Genomic DNA, 14,058 nt, shown 5'->3' on the forward strand with positions numbered 1-14,058 from the left:
ATGCCCCAGGTTAGTCTTTTCCTGCCGTCAAAATAGAAAGCTGATTGTTGACAGAGCATAACTCCACCGTAATAGATGTAGGTCAGATTTTGGAAAGTGCACCATGTGGCCTCTTGATCTTAGTGAGAGTGCTTTATTCATAAACTCCATCTCGGCATCTCAAACCAGATATGTTCTCTTGCATCTCTGCAGAATATAAATCAGCTTAAAGGTGTTAATAATTGATCAGTCATATTAGTTTTCTCTTGTAACCTTTGTCTTTAGCGTGGGGGCCATAATCTGCCGTTTCCGTATCATATTCAGTGCAGCTGAAAAAATCTAAACCAGAATTAGAGAAATTAGGTTTTTATATTGTTTTTCTTAACTGAGCTTGCTTTGCAGTTTCATGTCATCTATTTAAGCAGCAGTAAAACACCATTACCAGTGGAAGCCCAGGCTCTGTATGGCTATCAGGGTTGCTTCAGGGCGATTCTGTTCCTCACTAATCATCCCTACACCAGTCTCCTGGGTGTCGTCTGCAGCTTGGTGTGTTTGCGGAACAAGAATCCCAAACGGCAATATTCTGCTGTATACCAGGGCTGCAAGCAGCAATTAATTTTATAAACAGTTAATCTGAGGATTAGTCTGTTTTGTCAAATTTCTATTAATTATTCCAGTTTCCTTTCCTTTGCATCCACCATTATTTATAATTCTATAATTAGCAAACACTCATCTCTTTTGATGCGGTGAAATGATAGAAGCCTCTTTGACATAAATGCTTTTCTTGCATTGCAGTCTGTCAGAGTGCCTGCCTGTCTGAACGATACAGAGCCAGAATCAACACTATTGACTAATTATTGCAGCCTTATTGTACACTTGGCATCCTAAATGAATGCTAATGGAAGGGTTCTCGCGAGGTGTGCGGCAGCCCAAGCAGGAGGAGAAAGGAGGAGGCAGACAGAAGCCTAATTGAGATCTGCTGCGCATTCCTTTTTTCAATCCAGCAGCGCGATGGGCAGAATTGAATTAGCCAGCCCAGCGGCTCCGTCAGAGCAGATGTAAGAAGCGCTGAGGCGGGACACGATCAGGGAAACTATCCCAAGTCATCACAACGAGAGTGCTCCCTTTTTCGGAAGCCCTCGTCTGTTCCACTGACCCTAGTGGGAATGAGTAAGACAGCAAAAAGCTTAAAGAGAGGAAAGATGGCAGCCAGAGTCACGATAAAATGCTTAGCAGCTGCTAAATGAATCGCTCGTCTGCAGGCCGTTAAGGTCCAAATTGGCAGTTTGAATGTGGATTTGCATGCTCTGAAGTGCCAGTTTATGAACTTTTACAGGAAATCGGACTCCCAGACCAGTCCTCAAAGAACAGAAGCAATTGTGCTGTTTAACAAAGACCTGTGTGTGTAACTGAAGCTGTAAAAGCATTGTAGGCAGTCCTGCACAGCATGTCTGATGTTTACCATATTCAGCTCCTGGTGCGAGCTAGTCTCTGAAGCTGTGTGGAAGTAAATATGAGGGACTGTACAGCAGAATTAGTTTTTAGATTTTTGGAATCAGCTCCACTATTGGATTGGGGATGTTTAACTACCGCTGCTTTGATAGTACATGTGTGTTAATTGTGGAACAAGTGTAAAAATGTGGAGTTTGTTTCAGTGAATAAATTAGTGCGAGTCATTTTAAATTGTTGTTTTTGTCCTAGATTTTATTTATTTTTTATCATTTTAAATCCATACAACAGGATTTCCGAGCTTGTTGAGGATTTCATTTGCAGGAATTTGAAAAATGGAGTGGCAACTCTTGATATTACTCTGAGAAAGCATGGGCTTACCCAAGTTTGGAATCTTCCTGTAATTGGGGGAGACCAATGACTGAACTGGGCCCCTGATGGGCAGTTGATTAAACTCTCACTGCTGTATGTATAACACTTTCTGTCATTAGTATCAACCTGCACCTCAGGATTTAAGTAAAGCCATGCGTTAATTGCATCTCTGCGTGTTATTTTATTCACACATTTATTTAAATTCGTCTCACACAGCTGATGTGACCTGCCGTTATGCACCATCTCTCATCCTCATTAATATCCCAGTGCAGTCTATATACTTTAGATTCCCATGACCTTCTGTCTCTATCCGTCACAGCCAACAGCTGGCCTCAGACCTGCGGATTAACTTCCAACCCACAGACGTCTTCACCACTCCGCCCATTCTTACTGACCCCAGACCTGTCACTGTACCTCATCTCCTCCCGTGACTGCTTTAAATCAAGCAGCCAATAGCAGAAGGCTGCTCCCAGGCCAGTGGTCTGTCATTTATTAACACAGACAGTGTGACAAATCTCTCCTCTATCGAGCCATCACCCCATTATCCGGCACGTAGGCCCAGGGCTTGGCCATCCATTTAAAACCACTCCGCCAGGAGGAATCAGCATGCTGAAATACCCCATCCTCACCATCTTAATTTGCTGAATATTGCACAGAACTTAAACATGCCAGATGAATGTATTATCCGCCTCGGCACTGTGTTATAGATTGACTGTGCCATTTACTGTGTGGCTGCCCCATTTAGTTCTGTAAGAGTGCTTCTAGAGCAGCCGTACATCTTGACTCGACTCATCTGCGGCTCTTTTTACATGCCTATTTTGGGCAGTTTTTCTTTATTTTGGAAAGAGATGGAGCTAAATCCATTGCAGAATTTCACAGTTGAGCTGATAAGTGTAGCACACGTAGCGCGTTGAAATCTCACTCTCCAGGTGAGATGGGGCTAAAGTGTCATTGCTAATATATGTTTTGTAGATTATACCTGTGTTCAGTAAAGGGATGGTAGCAGATTGCAATGATAGACATTTCTATCGCTATTGTGAGATTGTGCCTGCTTTAAATATGTCTTTTCAGCCATTTATTCCTGAAAAGGTTTCAAGTTGGAATATGCCAGGACCTTAATTGTAACCTTACCTCATTGTTGCTCTGAAAGCGTTCTTTGTGGCACTTTTGTGACTATGTTGTTTCTTTGTAGCTGATCATGGGGCTGGGCACTCAGGGAGCAGAGAAGAAGAGTGCAGCCTCCATTGCTTGTTTCTTGGCCGCCAACGGCGCTGACCTTACCATTCGCAACAAGAAAGGACAGTCTCCTCTGGACCTGTGCCCTGACCCAAGTCTCTGCAAGGCACTGGCCAAGTGTCATAAGGAGAAGACCAGGTGTGTGCTTTCAGTCCTGATCAGGTGCCAAAGGAGACTCTGTAGGGCCACCCTTACATTGTTGCTTACATTGAAATGTTGCTTTTTGCCTGTTAGCATCAAGAATGTGGTAATAGAGTGGAGTATAGTAATTCCTTTACTCAAATGCAGCTCAGAACATGGCAGTGGCACCAGTTGGTTGAATCAGATGTATATGAGCAGAGAACTCACCAAAGTATGCAGGACATCTGGTCCTACAGGACCTCAGTTGAATAGCCTTGTCATATATGATCAGCAGCAAGCACTATTTTCATAGGCACAATACAGCTAATTTTCATAAATACTTATTTTGAATATTAACATTTACTAGATATTTTAGTGTGGAGTGGTTTGATGGAATGTAACATTACGAGTTTTGCTGTTTTAACACTAAAGCAATTTATTACCCATGTTTTAGTGGGTGCCTGTAATATTGGAGTCCTTATCTCTCTCCATTGTCTAATGTTTTCTTTCCTTTTGCCCCTTTTTCTCTCTCCTCCATCCTCTGTCCCTTCCTTCTCCTATCTGTCTTCTACACTGCGTGTCGTGTTCTCTTTTCCCTTCATTCGTCATCCCCCCCCCCCCCCCCCCCCCCCCAACCATCTTCTTCTGCCCTATATTTCTCTCTTTTTAATATTTCTCTCCCTCTGTCCATCACCCCCTTCTCCCTCAGTGGTCAGGTGGGCTCCCGCAGTCCATCTCTAAACAGCAACAACGAGACACTAGAGGAGTGTATGGTTTGCTCTGATATGAAGAGGGATACTCTCTTCGGCCCCTGTGGTCACATCGCCACCTGCTCTCTCTGCTCCCCGCGTGTCAAGAAGTGTCTCATATGTAAAGACCAGGTCCAGTCCAGGACCAAGGTAAAAGCTAATTTTTAAAAACAAATACTTATTTACTCTGTGAGAATGAGTCAAAGAAACAGAAGCTTGAAGCAAACCAAAGAAAAAGTATAAAATAAAGAAACTGTGAAAATATAATTGACACTGACCTTGATTAAATCGCTAATATATTAAAAGCACTAATAGAAATGAATGCATTTATTTTTAGGATTTTATTATTATTTATTCTGGTCACTAACAAAAAAAAACATAAGACTAAGTGCTGAATATGGGGACCTTTGGATCTAGTATTTACCTCCATGATAAATATTTAAATAATAATGTGTATTTGTAAGTTTCACAGTAAGGTTACTCTGTTCTCTCAGATTGAGGAGTGTGTGGTGTGCTCGGACAAGAAAGCAGCCGTCCTCTTCCAGCCCTGCGGTCACATGTGCGCGTGTGAGAGTAAGTCATATCATCTGCTCATCCCTCCACACCTCTCTGTTACTTTCTCTCTCTCTCTCTCTCTCTCTCTCTCTCTCTCTCTCTCTCACATATACACACACACACACTTGCCCTTCTGTGGAGCATCACTGACACTACTTTATCACATGACACCTCAGTCCCTTGGTGTTTTCAGGGCATGGAGTGAATGACAGCAACCTGTAGTTCAAACTTCTCACCATGTAACTTCCAAACTCTCAGCCCTGATTTAGTACTCCAGGTTGTTGACTAAATGTATTTTATGTTTAGTGTTCTCTAATTCAGTGCTGGACATTTTTTAGCTATAAGTATGGCATCGTTGGTACACGTACTAATATGTACTTATTATTCTGTCCCACACTTACATGTCTGGCTGAGACAAGTGTTGAATGGAAATGAATGATGGCCCTGTATGCTCTTTATTTTAACTTTTTAGAGTAGGGATTTACACTACATTTACAACACATTCCTTACCAGACCCTCACCCATTGTTTATAACCTGACATTTGGGTGGGTGCGTCTCATTGTTGGTTGCTAATGAGGTGTCTCGGGGTGCTAACCCCCTCACCATGGTTGTTGTTTTTTTTGTGTGTGTGGCAGACTGTGCGAGCCTGATGAAAAAGTGCGTGCAGTGTCGAGCGGTGGTGGAGCGGCGCACTCCCTTCGTCTTGTGCTGTGGAGGGAAAGGTATGGAGGATGCCACTGATGATGAGGACCTTAGTGAGTGAACTTCCACAAGTTCCCTTTTCTTTCTTTTATTATTCCACAGCCTTTACTTTCTCCTTTCATTTTCAATATGTTTCTGTGTTTATTTTGGCCTTGGTTTGCTTCATTCTTTCTTGCTTTTGCTCATGTCCATATTTTCCCCTCTCCATTGTTTTGACTGATGTGACAGTTCAACCATACGGGATCATAGGGGAATTTTCGTCTTAGAGTAGTTCCGATACGTTAGTGTTTCAGGATTTTACACCCTTAGGAAACAATGAAAACTGCTCTGAAAGTATTTTCCTCATAATTTATTAGTGTGTTTTTATCGTGACGGTTTAAGTGCTTTGGTTAAGTCATGTTTTTGTGTTCAGTTTGAATTTCTCATCGTTTGTCATCGGTAGAGCAATCATGATCCTCCCTGTGATGTGTTTTGTTGATTTTAGTTTCAGTTCAAAGGGATACTGGTGTAAGTTCACTTGTATACAGTGTTTTTTTTGGGGTTGGGTTTTTTTTCCCCCCCTTTTCTTTCTTTTTTTTTTTTTTTTAAGAGGGTCTGTTTCTTTGTAACCACGCTTGGATGTCAGACAGATTCTTCCATGCTGACATCCTTTAGTGACCTAGTCGGGAACACACACACACACACACAAACACACACACATTCAGCAGAGGAATGCAACTTGTATCTCTTATCTTCCTCACTCCCCTGCCATGCCTGGGTTCTGTTTGTCATATGGAGCCACTTCTAGCCTTAAGAACCCACAAAAAGAACATCCATAGCAAACAGACACACGACTTGCATGCACAGAATTGTTAACATTTCTGAAAGCTGTGTTGGAAAATGGTCTGCATTATGATTTCCTTCCCATTTGTAAAATGTATGTTAAAACACAAACGATGTACTACTCTAAACAGTGAGATTGTGGTATAAACTGCACAGTTTTATTATAGGAACAAGAAGTGAGGTCAAATACTTTATATCAAGGCTTAGTTGACTACTTGCCACCAACTTTTGACTCTCCGATATTGTAATCAATATTTAAATATTCTCCAATACTGTGAGGTGAATCATTTTAAGCATGCACATTGATTTTTTTTATTGAAATTGAAATAAAACGTATTTTTTAAAGCACATTTAAAAGCCACAAGCGCTAACCACAGTGCTGTACAAAAGTACAAACAGTGAAATATAAAAGTCTACATACATATAGCAAACAAATTAATAAAATGAAAGATTCTGATTTACCCTGGACATACAGATAAGTTAATTAGAACTTATTAAAGCACCCAAAGGCCTGAGTATACAAGTTTTTTAATTTGGACTTGAAAACATTAATTGTAGGTGGCATCCTAATAAAAGCAGGCAGTCTATTCCACATTATTATTATTATTATTATACTATTTTATTTTTTGTACAAAAAATAAAACATACTCAAACAGATAGAATTTGTACTGTGAGATGCATGCTGCATTCCTCTCTACCTTCCTGTGATTTGAGAAACAAGACTTAAATATGTTATAAATAAGTCTGATGGGATTCTTTCCTGGACTCTGCCTATTGAGAAGCCACGGTCATACTCAGACACACTTCAACCAGACCAGAGCACTTTAGCGTCTGCATACGAAGGTCTCACCAGTCTGAAAGTGGATATGATAAAGACAGCAGCCCGTGAAAATACACTGGTATGGGAATAGAGGGTTATTTGGGGTCACTGGTGGCTGTAGGGTCCCCCCACCCCCCCACCCTCACACCACCCTCACACCACCCTCAAAATAATCCAAACCAAAAAACTAGTAATCCATACCACGAAGGCATATTTCTGCTCTATAATCATGAGTTTGCCTTTATTCTCATTCAATAAAATAATTTTTCTGAATAATTGCTCAGGCGTTATATATTGTATATAAAAAGCTGACCGTGTTGACAGGCTTACCGTAGACCTCTGTTAGTCTTATATGGTTGTGCATTTACTTTGGAATTAGCTCATTAATGATCCCCTCAGCTTCATGACACCCCTGCTCTCTCTGACCTTTTACTGCTGCTTTTTTCTGAATGAGCAATCCCTCACTTTTGCAGCAGTTTCTGCTGTTGAGCAGCAACCATTCTTCTCAACTGTTCTCTGCACGTTGCCTGCTATTGGGAGGGCCTTGCAGCGAAACAGGTCAACTACTTCACCTCCCTTAACAGCTGTCACTGTAGCAATCATTTTAACCTGCTCTTTCCTTTGCTCTTGCTAACGAGTACATCCTGAGACTCTGCTGTAGGCCAGGCTAGGTTGGCCCTGAGCGATTTTTTTGCGGGGCAGCATGCATTACGTAACACTGTGACTGGTTGCTTCTCAGCAGGGGGCTCTAACTCAATGCCAGGGGGGTCGCAGGATCTTCTTCAGCCCAACAATCTGGCGCTAAGTTGGTGTAAGTATTCAATTCCTAACCCCCCCAAATAATTTTCCAACTTCTTTCCTGCTCCTCAGGGTCCAAAAATTCCTCGCACTGTCTCTACATTTGGTGGACTAGCCATCAGCTGCTGGCTCCAGATATAGTCACAGGTCAAATTAATATTTAAACAGCGCTGTACACAGTTACAGTGTACGTACAGTTTTGCAATGACTGTACTGGCTTGTTTGTGGACAGGAATCCTCTAAACTTGGATCAGAATGTAACCACACTTGAACTAAACCATAAACTGCCTTCATCCTGAGTCCCCGGTTATCCTTCAGCCTGGTTTTTAAAGAGAATATAATCCTCTGGTCAGGGTTGTGTGTGAAGCCCAATGGTTTAACAGCCATCTGCTTTCAGTAGGTGGCATCTCTTACCGGTGGATGATGTCAGTTTGGTGAAATTCTCAACTACATGTATTTGCCTTGCAGCTAGCGGAAATATCCCAGCTCTGCAGAGAGACAAAGACAACACTAATGTCAACGCAGATGTTCAGAAGCTCCAGCAGCAGCTACAGGACATAAAAGAACAGGTAGGAAACGGTGTGCTTCACATGATTCCCTAGGTGCCCACACTGGTTTCTCTCATTTATTTCAGTGGGAGTAGTTTATTTGGAGGGTTTTTGTCCACAATAATATGTGAGGTTAAGGAATATTAGCATCGAAATGATTTAAAATCCATTCTGCCTGGAGAAGGAAGTCCAGATCTGGCCCTTTCCTTGATAAAATAAATAAAAGTGGAGATCTTTGGTTCCGGGGTTGTGAAAACATGGAACTTGAAGCAACTCAGTACTAACGTGTGTTTCACATCCATGCAGACCATGTGCCCGGTGTGTCTAGATCGTCTGAAGAACATGATCTTCATGTGCGGCCACGGCACGTGCCAGCTGTGTGGTGACCGTATGAGCGAGTGTCCCATCTGCAGGAAGGCAATCGAACGGCGGATCCTTCTCTATTAGAGCTTCAGTTCCTCAGCGAGACCAGCTCCCACAGGTCACAAGTCTTTCTGTGGCTCACTCTAAAGCTAAGAGTCATCAGTGTTACGTTAGCTTATTCTTTTACATTTTTATTTGGTCATTTTCTTTTTTACCCAGGATTCAAGTTAATTCAATGCCTTGAGGTATGTGTTCTGGTTGTCAGCAGAAATTTGTTAATGTTTTGTTCACTACGCTGTTGAGGCAACAGTTTCCTTCTTTGCTGTCCTTTTATTGTTCAGGGCTTTTTGCTTTGTACGATCTAAACGAGAGGCTTGAGTGTTAAGTATTCTCTCTCGGTCTTACAATGAGCTTAAACAAGTACTCTGACAGACTTTATTTTTTTGTTTCTTTTTTAACAGTCTCTCTCTGCTGCATCTGTATTATACACTTGATTAACAGGGAACTGCTACTCATTTTCCTGTATTTACACACCTCTTATGTCTTGAGTAGGGCAGTTGAAACAATTTAAAATAATAGATTGCATTATTTTGTGTAGTTAAGCATGATTCATTACTATCTTATACACAGACATCATATGTGGTGCATAATACAGATACATCAGATGGAGATTAGATTTGAAGAGGCTGGAGTATTTATTTTATTTCTAACGCTGCAGAGCTTCCGAGTCCAGCCCTGTTCAGTGCAAGGGTTCATTTTATGGTAGATGTTTGCCTGCACTGTGTTTTCCTTCAGCTTCTAATGAGCTCGAGCTACAAGATCTGACATCTGTACGCTCATTTCTGTGTCAGCCCTCATATGCAAGCCTCAGAAGACTTGCCACTTATTTTTCACGTACCATTTTTTTTTATGTGTTGTGCTCCACAGCCTGCCGCAAGCACATTTGTAGCCGCAGAATCAATCAGTGACTTATTGTGAGTGTTCAGCCAGCGTGGTGACTGTTGAGAAACGCCTTGAACACTTAAGCCTGTCACCTTCTTGTTAAAACTGCCTGAGACCCATACGCTGCCATTTAGATTCTGGAATTTGTAGTATCTACATTAAGTAAAATCCCCTTTTTGTTTTTTTTCCCCTAAAACCATGGTTTTAAAATCATGGGTGAAAGCAGATTACATCACACAGGAACATTTAACACTGACATCCATTCACTCTGGTACTTGCATGTGATAGTTACTCTATAAACCAGCTATACTACAGTATGCATACAGAGTATTATTGGTGGAAGTACTGAGGATGGAATATCAAGGTTGGTCCAAATAGTTTACCCTCATTGTCTTATAATGGAACTGGCTTAAACTGACGGTGCAATCTTTTACTGTTGAGTTCTCCATCTCAGACCTGCTGTGTTATTTGAGGATGTATTACCAGGCGTCGACGAAAGAGTTTGCTATTAACCATTGATTTTTGTGTTGTTCCAAAAAAATATATTAAAATAGTTCAATACTTTTCTGGGGATAAGGTGCTGTTTTACCTTTTTACTGTCTTTTATTTATGTTTTCATCTTTTTAATTCCAAATAGACTGAACTAGGATGTACAATCTAATATAAAGCCAAGAAGAGGTATGAGATATTTTCTATGGTTACCAGCAAGTAGGAAACTAGGTTTTTATGGTAGTTTTGTTTTCACAGACATCATTGTCTTACCTTTTGTCACAAAAAATAAGTTTGTAGCCTAAGAGGACTATTTACCAAAACACTGTATCGTTCTTCGCTTGTAGTCCAGCTGTACTCGCCTTTAGAAGATCAGGATCACATTTACGTTCCACTATAACCTCCATTGTCTTTACCAACAGTGTTTAAAACCACGCAGAGCTTTTTGTTTGTTTTGTTTAAGTTAGGATTGGGTCAAAGACTAAGGTTCTGTAATGAGTCTCTGTATGGCTCTCATCCTATGGAGCCGTTTTCACTTTGGAAACTACATTAAGGTGGCATGCTCCATCTTCGCTTATCTGACACTTTTTGTTGATGCAGAAGAAAAAAAGTAGCTTCATACTTTTGCCTTTTTTAAGATTTTGTATCATTTAAGTGATCATGTTAACATTCTCAATGTTTAGATGCACTAATGTACTTTAACAGTAGTATTGTATTGTATCGTCATGGTTATTAAAGGCCTATTTTGTACCTTATTTTCAGTACATAAATATTTCCAGGTTTAAAAGTTTCAATACATTTTTTTTCTCTCTTTTGGCATGAATGTTTGATGTATGCAGTACATTTATCATGGAAAACAGCTGTTCACTATGTATTGCAAAGTGCTTTTAAAAAGAAATGCATCTCAGAATAAAGATCTAATGGAACCACGCTGTGAGTCTGTCTCTTTGATCAGATTTGTCTAAAGATACCTGCTTTTTCTATAAAGTTGACTACTTCGTTTGAGACAGTATTCTGAACCCACTCAGGGTTTTCTCCCTCTGAGCGAAAAAAAAGGTATGAAACTTGATATTGGTTCTTAATACTTTCCCCACCCACTGGTGCATAGCGACATCAAAACTCAGAAGCTGTTTTAAAGGTGGGGAGGAGTCCTTACATTTTGATGGAAAAGTACAGGAAGATGAATTTTGACTTTGGATTGATATTTTTTTTAAAGCAAAACACGGCATCATTCAATAATGGAATTATACCGCAATTTGTAAAGATCTGAATAGAACTTCAGGGAGCAAACTGTAACTTGATTGACAGCACTTAATTTTCTCTCTGAATCTGTTGACTCTAGGTGAGAAAAACGACTGGCTTGTGCTTGAACCTGAAGTCAGGCCTGTTCCAGTTCAGTGGCTCAAGTTACAGTTGTTAAACCCACCACTAATTCTGATCTCCAGAGATATTACCTACAACCGCATCCCACCACTCCATCACAAAAGCCCTCTGGAGCTCCAGCCCCGAACATTACACACGGATTTGGACAGATAATGAAAGATCACCCAGATACAGCACTCAACAAGCCGTCCCAGCAATCTATTTCTGCTCCATTTCCACATCTCACTATCAAAGTGTGTCCAGCTTTATGGTCTTGCTGACACAGCTCTCTGGTTTTGCCACAGATGCATTGAATCTCACAACAAAACCTGTGCCAAATAAGATACTTCAGCTCTTACAAATCACTTTTATGAGTGTGATGTGCTCTACGTTTGGCCTGGAGCGAACACAATAAGCCTGATGTATCCCCTGCTGCTGTCCAGCTGAAGGAGGCTCATTTAGGAGGTGTGATTATGAATAGGCCTCATCAACAGGGGGTGAATGTGTTTGGTAAAGACCCTCCCAAAGTTGCGCTGCTGCATCATTGACTCTTCCTGTTATTCAGTTATTTTTCTATTTGGGTAAGTCCCTTTCACAACAGCATCATCACGGACACCACAAGTTGTAGTCATCAAAAGAAGACAGCCAATGTCTTTGTGGCTCATCACACATTCTGGAATCTATGCTGTTAAGGAGCACATAGGGAAAGCGTACATATGCTTTTCCGTGGAGAAAAACTCCTCAGCATGTGCACCTTAAATATCATGAGATCATCGTAGTGTACAAAGTCAGTCTAAACTCCTACATTTTAAAATGCCAAGTTCTTTATTAGCTCCTTCCCATTTCTGAGGACACTGATTTGTCAAAGTTGAAATTCAAGGTCTTCTGTTTAAGCACAAACTAATCTAAGACCTACATTCTCCAGCCAACCTGAAAAAAAGAACTTCCAAAGCAGATACAGAAACAACCAGGGGGCGATTATCCTTTCTCTGCATGCTATCACTTCAAGTCTGACTGTATGGACATTAGAAAAGAGACTGGTCAGTCTCTCAGTGGGTAACAGTAAACAGACACAGACTCCTGCTGTGTGAGTGACAGTAGACAGTGGTGGTCTGGAGGAGGGAACCAGCTCTATTAGACCCCCACCAGGACTTAGCACAGATTATGCTAGCTATCCCCAGGGGTCCTGCAGCCCTCAGAAAGCAGATATCAGGTAGAAAGTGTGTTCGTCTTGGAGACGTACTGGTTCCAGAGTACAACGCTAGGTGGCAGAATGTACTCTCCTCAGTGACCAGTCCTGTATAATTCCACCAGGGTAAAAGGTGCCTCAGATGTTGTTAGCCTGATTAGCGGCCTACTCAGAATGGGCAGTATCAGCCTTCTGATTGATCCAGGAGTCATAGTTTTCTGCCCAAATCTATATCCAGGACCCTTGAACGGTTCTAATCTGGCTGTAAGTGACACAAGTCTTGTGTAAGTCTTGACACAAAGGTGAACCTATTACCACACCTAGTGCTAAACGAGCTGTATAAGTTTGGACTCCTCCGGTGTCAGGTTATGTGGCTGAAAATGAAGAAAACATTGTCAGAATGGCACCAAACACTTAACTGAACGTTTTAGGACACCTTTATGTTTGTTTCCTGAGTTTGTCATGTTTTAATGGGTGTCAATTGTTGCACAGGCCACACTTTCTGTTATTTCTATAAATATGTTCTAGGAAATAGTACTTTAGCATTAAAAATGTTAAGTTGTGCCTCTATGGAGGGTGAGTGCTAGAGTTAAACCTGGCCAGGACTGTGTCCAGTTGTGGTGGGACGTTGCTCTATGTATCTGAAGGTCCTCACACGTCACCTTGCTCCAGTTTGGTGGATATTTATGGCGAAGTGTTGATGACGAGGCCTGGGCAAAGGCCACAGGGCCAGGACGAGGCTTCTGGGCACCGGCCGTGGAGTTCGGACCCCAACAGCCCCACCTCCCCACTGTTAAACCATAAAAAAAAAACATATTCACCCCTCCCTCTTCTGGAGCCTGACTCACCCGTTAGTTTATGGACAGTGGCGTGGACAGTGTGGGGACAGACACCAAGTGCTCGACAAACAAACAGAACACGCTCAGCACTGAATGTTACAGCTAAATTAAACACACTTTCTAAACACTCAGCAGCTGCTGACAAATACCCCAAAAAAAGGGGGGGGGGGGGGCTGCCGTTGTATGCTTAGCTGAACCTCTTTCACCCCTTGTGAATTTCTTTTTTAATTCATCCGAGAACATTTACGTTACGGCATAGCTGCTCGAGATGAGGGTAGGAACATGAGCTTTGCCTCTGACGTAAACAAGGACTACTGACGTGAAGACTGACCAATTAAATGTTTACAGAGAAGGATATCGACCAATAACGGTAGCTCTACAGTCAGACCGTCCAATCAGAAAATTTAAGGCTACTTCACCACGCCCCCTTCTCACTCAAGCGAACCAATCGGAGTAGGGGAGGGCGGGACTAGTTTGTGAACGAAACTTCTCGAAGTTCTATGTAAGCTCTAGAAAAACAAAATCCGGACGTTTGTGAAATTCCGCCTGGACATTTTTTTTTAGGTCTAAAAAAGAGGACATGTCCGGGTAAAAGAGGACGTCTGGTCACCCTACTATGTTATATCTAAACATTTATTATACTTTTCCACTAACAAACATCTTATCAGTTTTCTAAAACCATGGCCTCGTTATCATAATATGAAACAATAAATTATAAACCTG

The 14,058-nt window shown here is 41.5% G+C and overlaps 1 protein-coding gene across 6 annotated transcripts in view; it reads left to right on the forward strand.

Moving 5' to 3' along the window:
• The window catches only part of LOC136675582 (E3 ubiquitin-protein ligase mib1-like), a 53,476-nt gene extending 42,609 nt beyond the window's left edge, over positions 1–10,867 (forward strand). For 2 of the 6 annotated variants that reach the window (XM_066652208.1, XM_066652207.1), the window contains exons 17-23: positions 2,993–3,174; positions 3,866–4,055; positions 4,400–4,478; positions 5,097–5,216; positions 7,545–7,616; positions 8,072–8,172; positions 8,458–10,867. In XM_066652208.1, the coding sequence (XP_066508305.1) occupies positions 2,993–3,174; positions 3,866–4,055; positions 4,400–4,478; positions 5,097–5,216; positions 7,545–7,616; positions 8,072–8,172; positions 8,458–8,598 (885 nt within the window). In that variant the 3' untranslated portion in view covers positions 8,599–10,867. The remainder of the gene's footprint in view (positions 1–2,992; positions 3,175–3,865; positions 4,056–4,399; positions 4,479–5,096; positions 5,217–7,544; positions 7,617–8,071; positions 8,173–8,457) is intronic. The other 4 variants (XM_066652209.1, XM_066652210.1, XM_066652211.1 and 1 more) reach the window with 4 other exon arrangements.
• The last annotated feature ends 3,191 nt before the right edge of the window (positions 10,868–14,058 follow it).

The sequence above is a fragment of the Hoplias malabaricus genome, chromosome X1 (genome assembly GCF_029633855.1).
Source record: "Hoplias malabaricus isolate fHopMal1 chromosome X1, fHopMal1.hap1, whole genome shotgun sequence".
Lineage (NCBI taxonomy): Eukaryota > Metazoa > Chordata > Actinopteri > Characiformes > Erythrinidae > Hoplias > Hoplias malabaricus.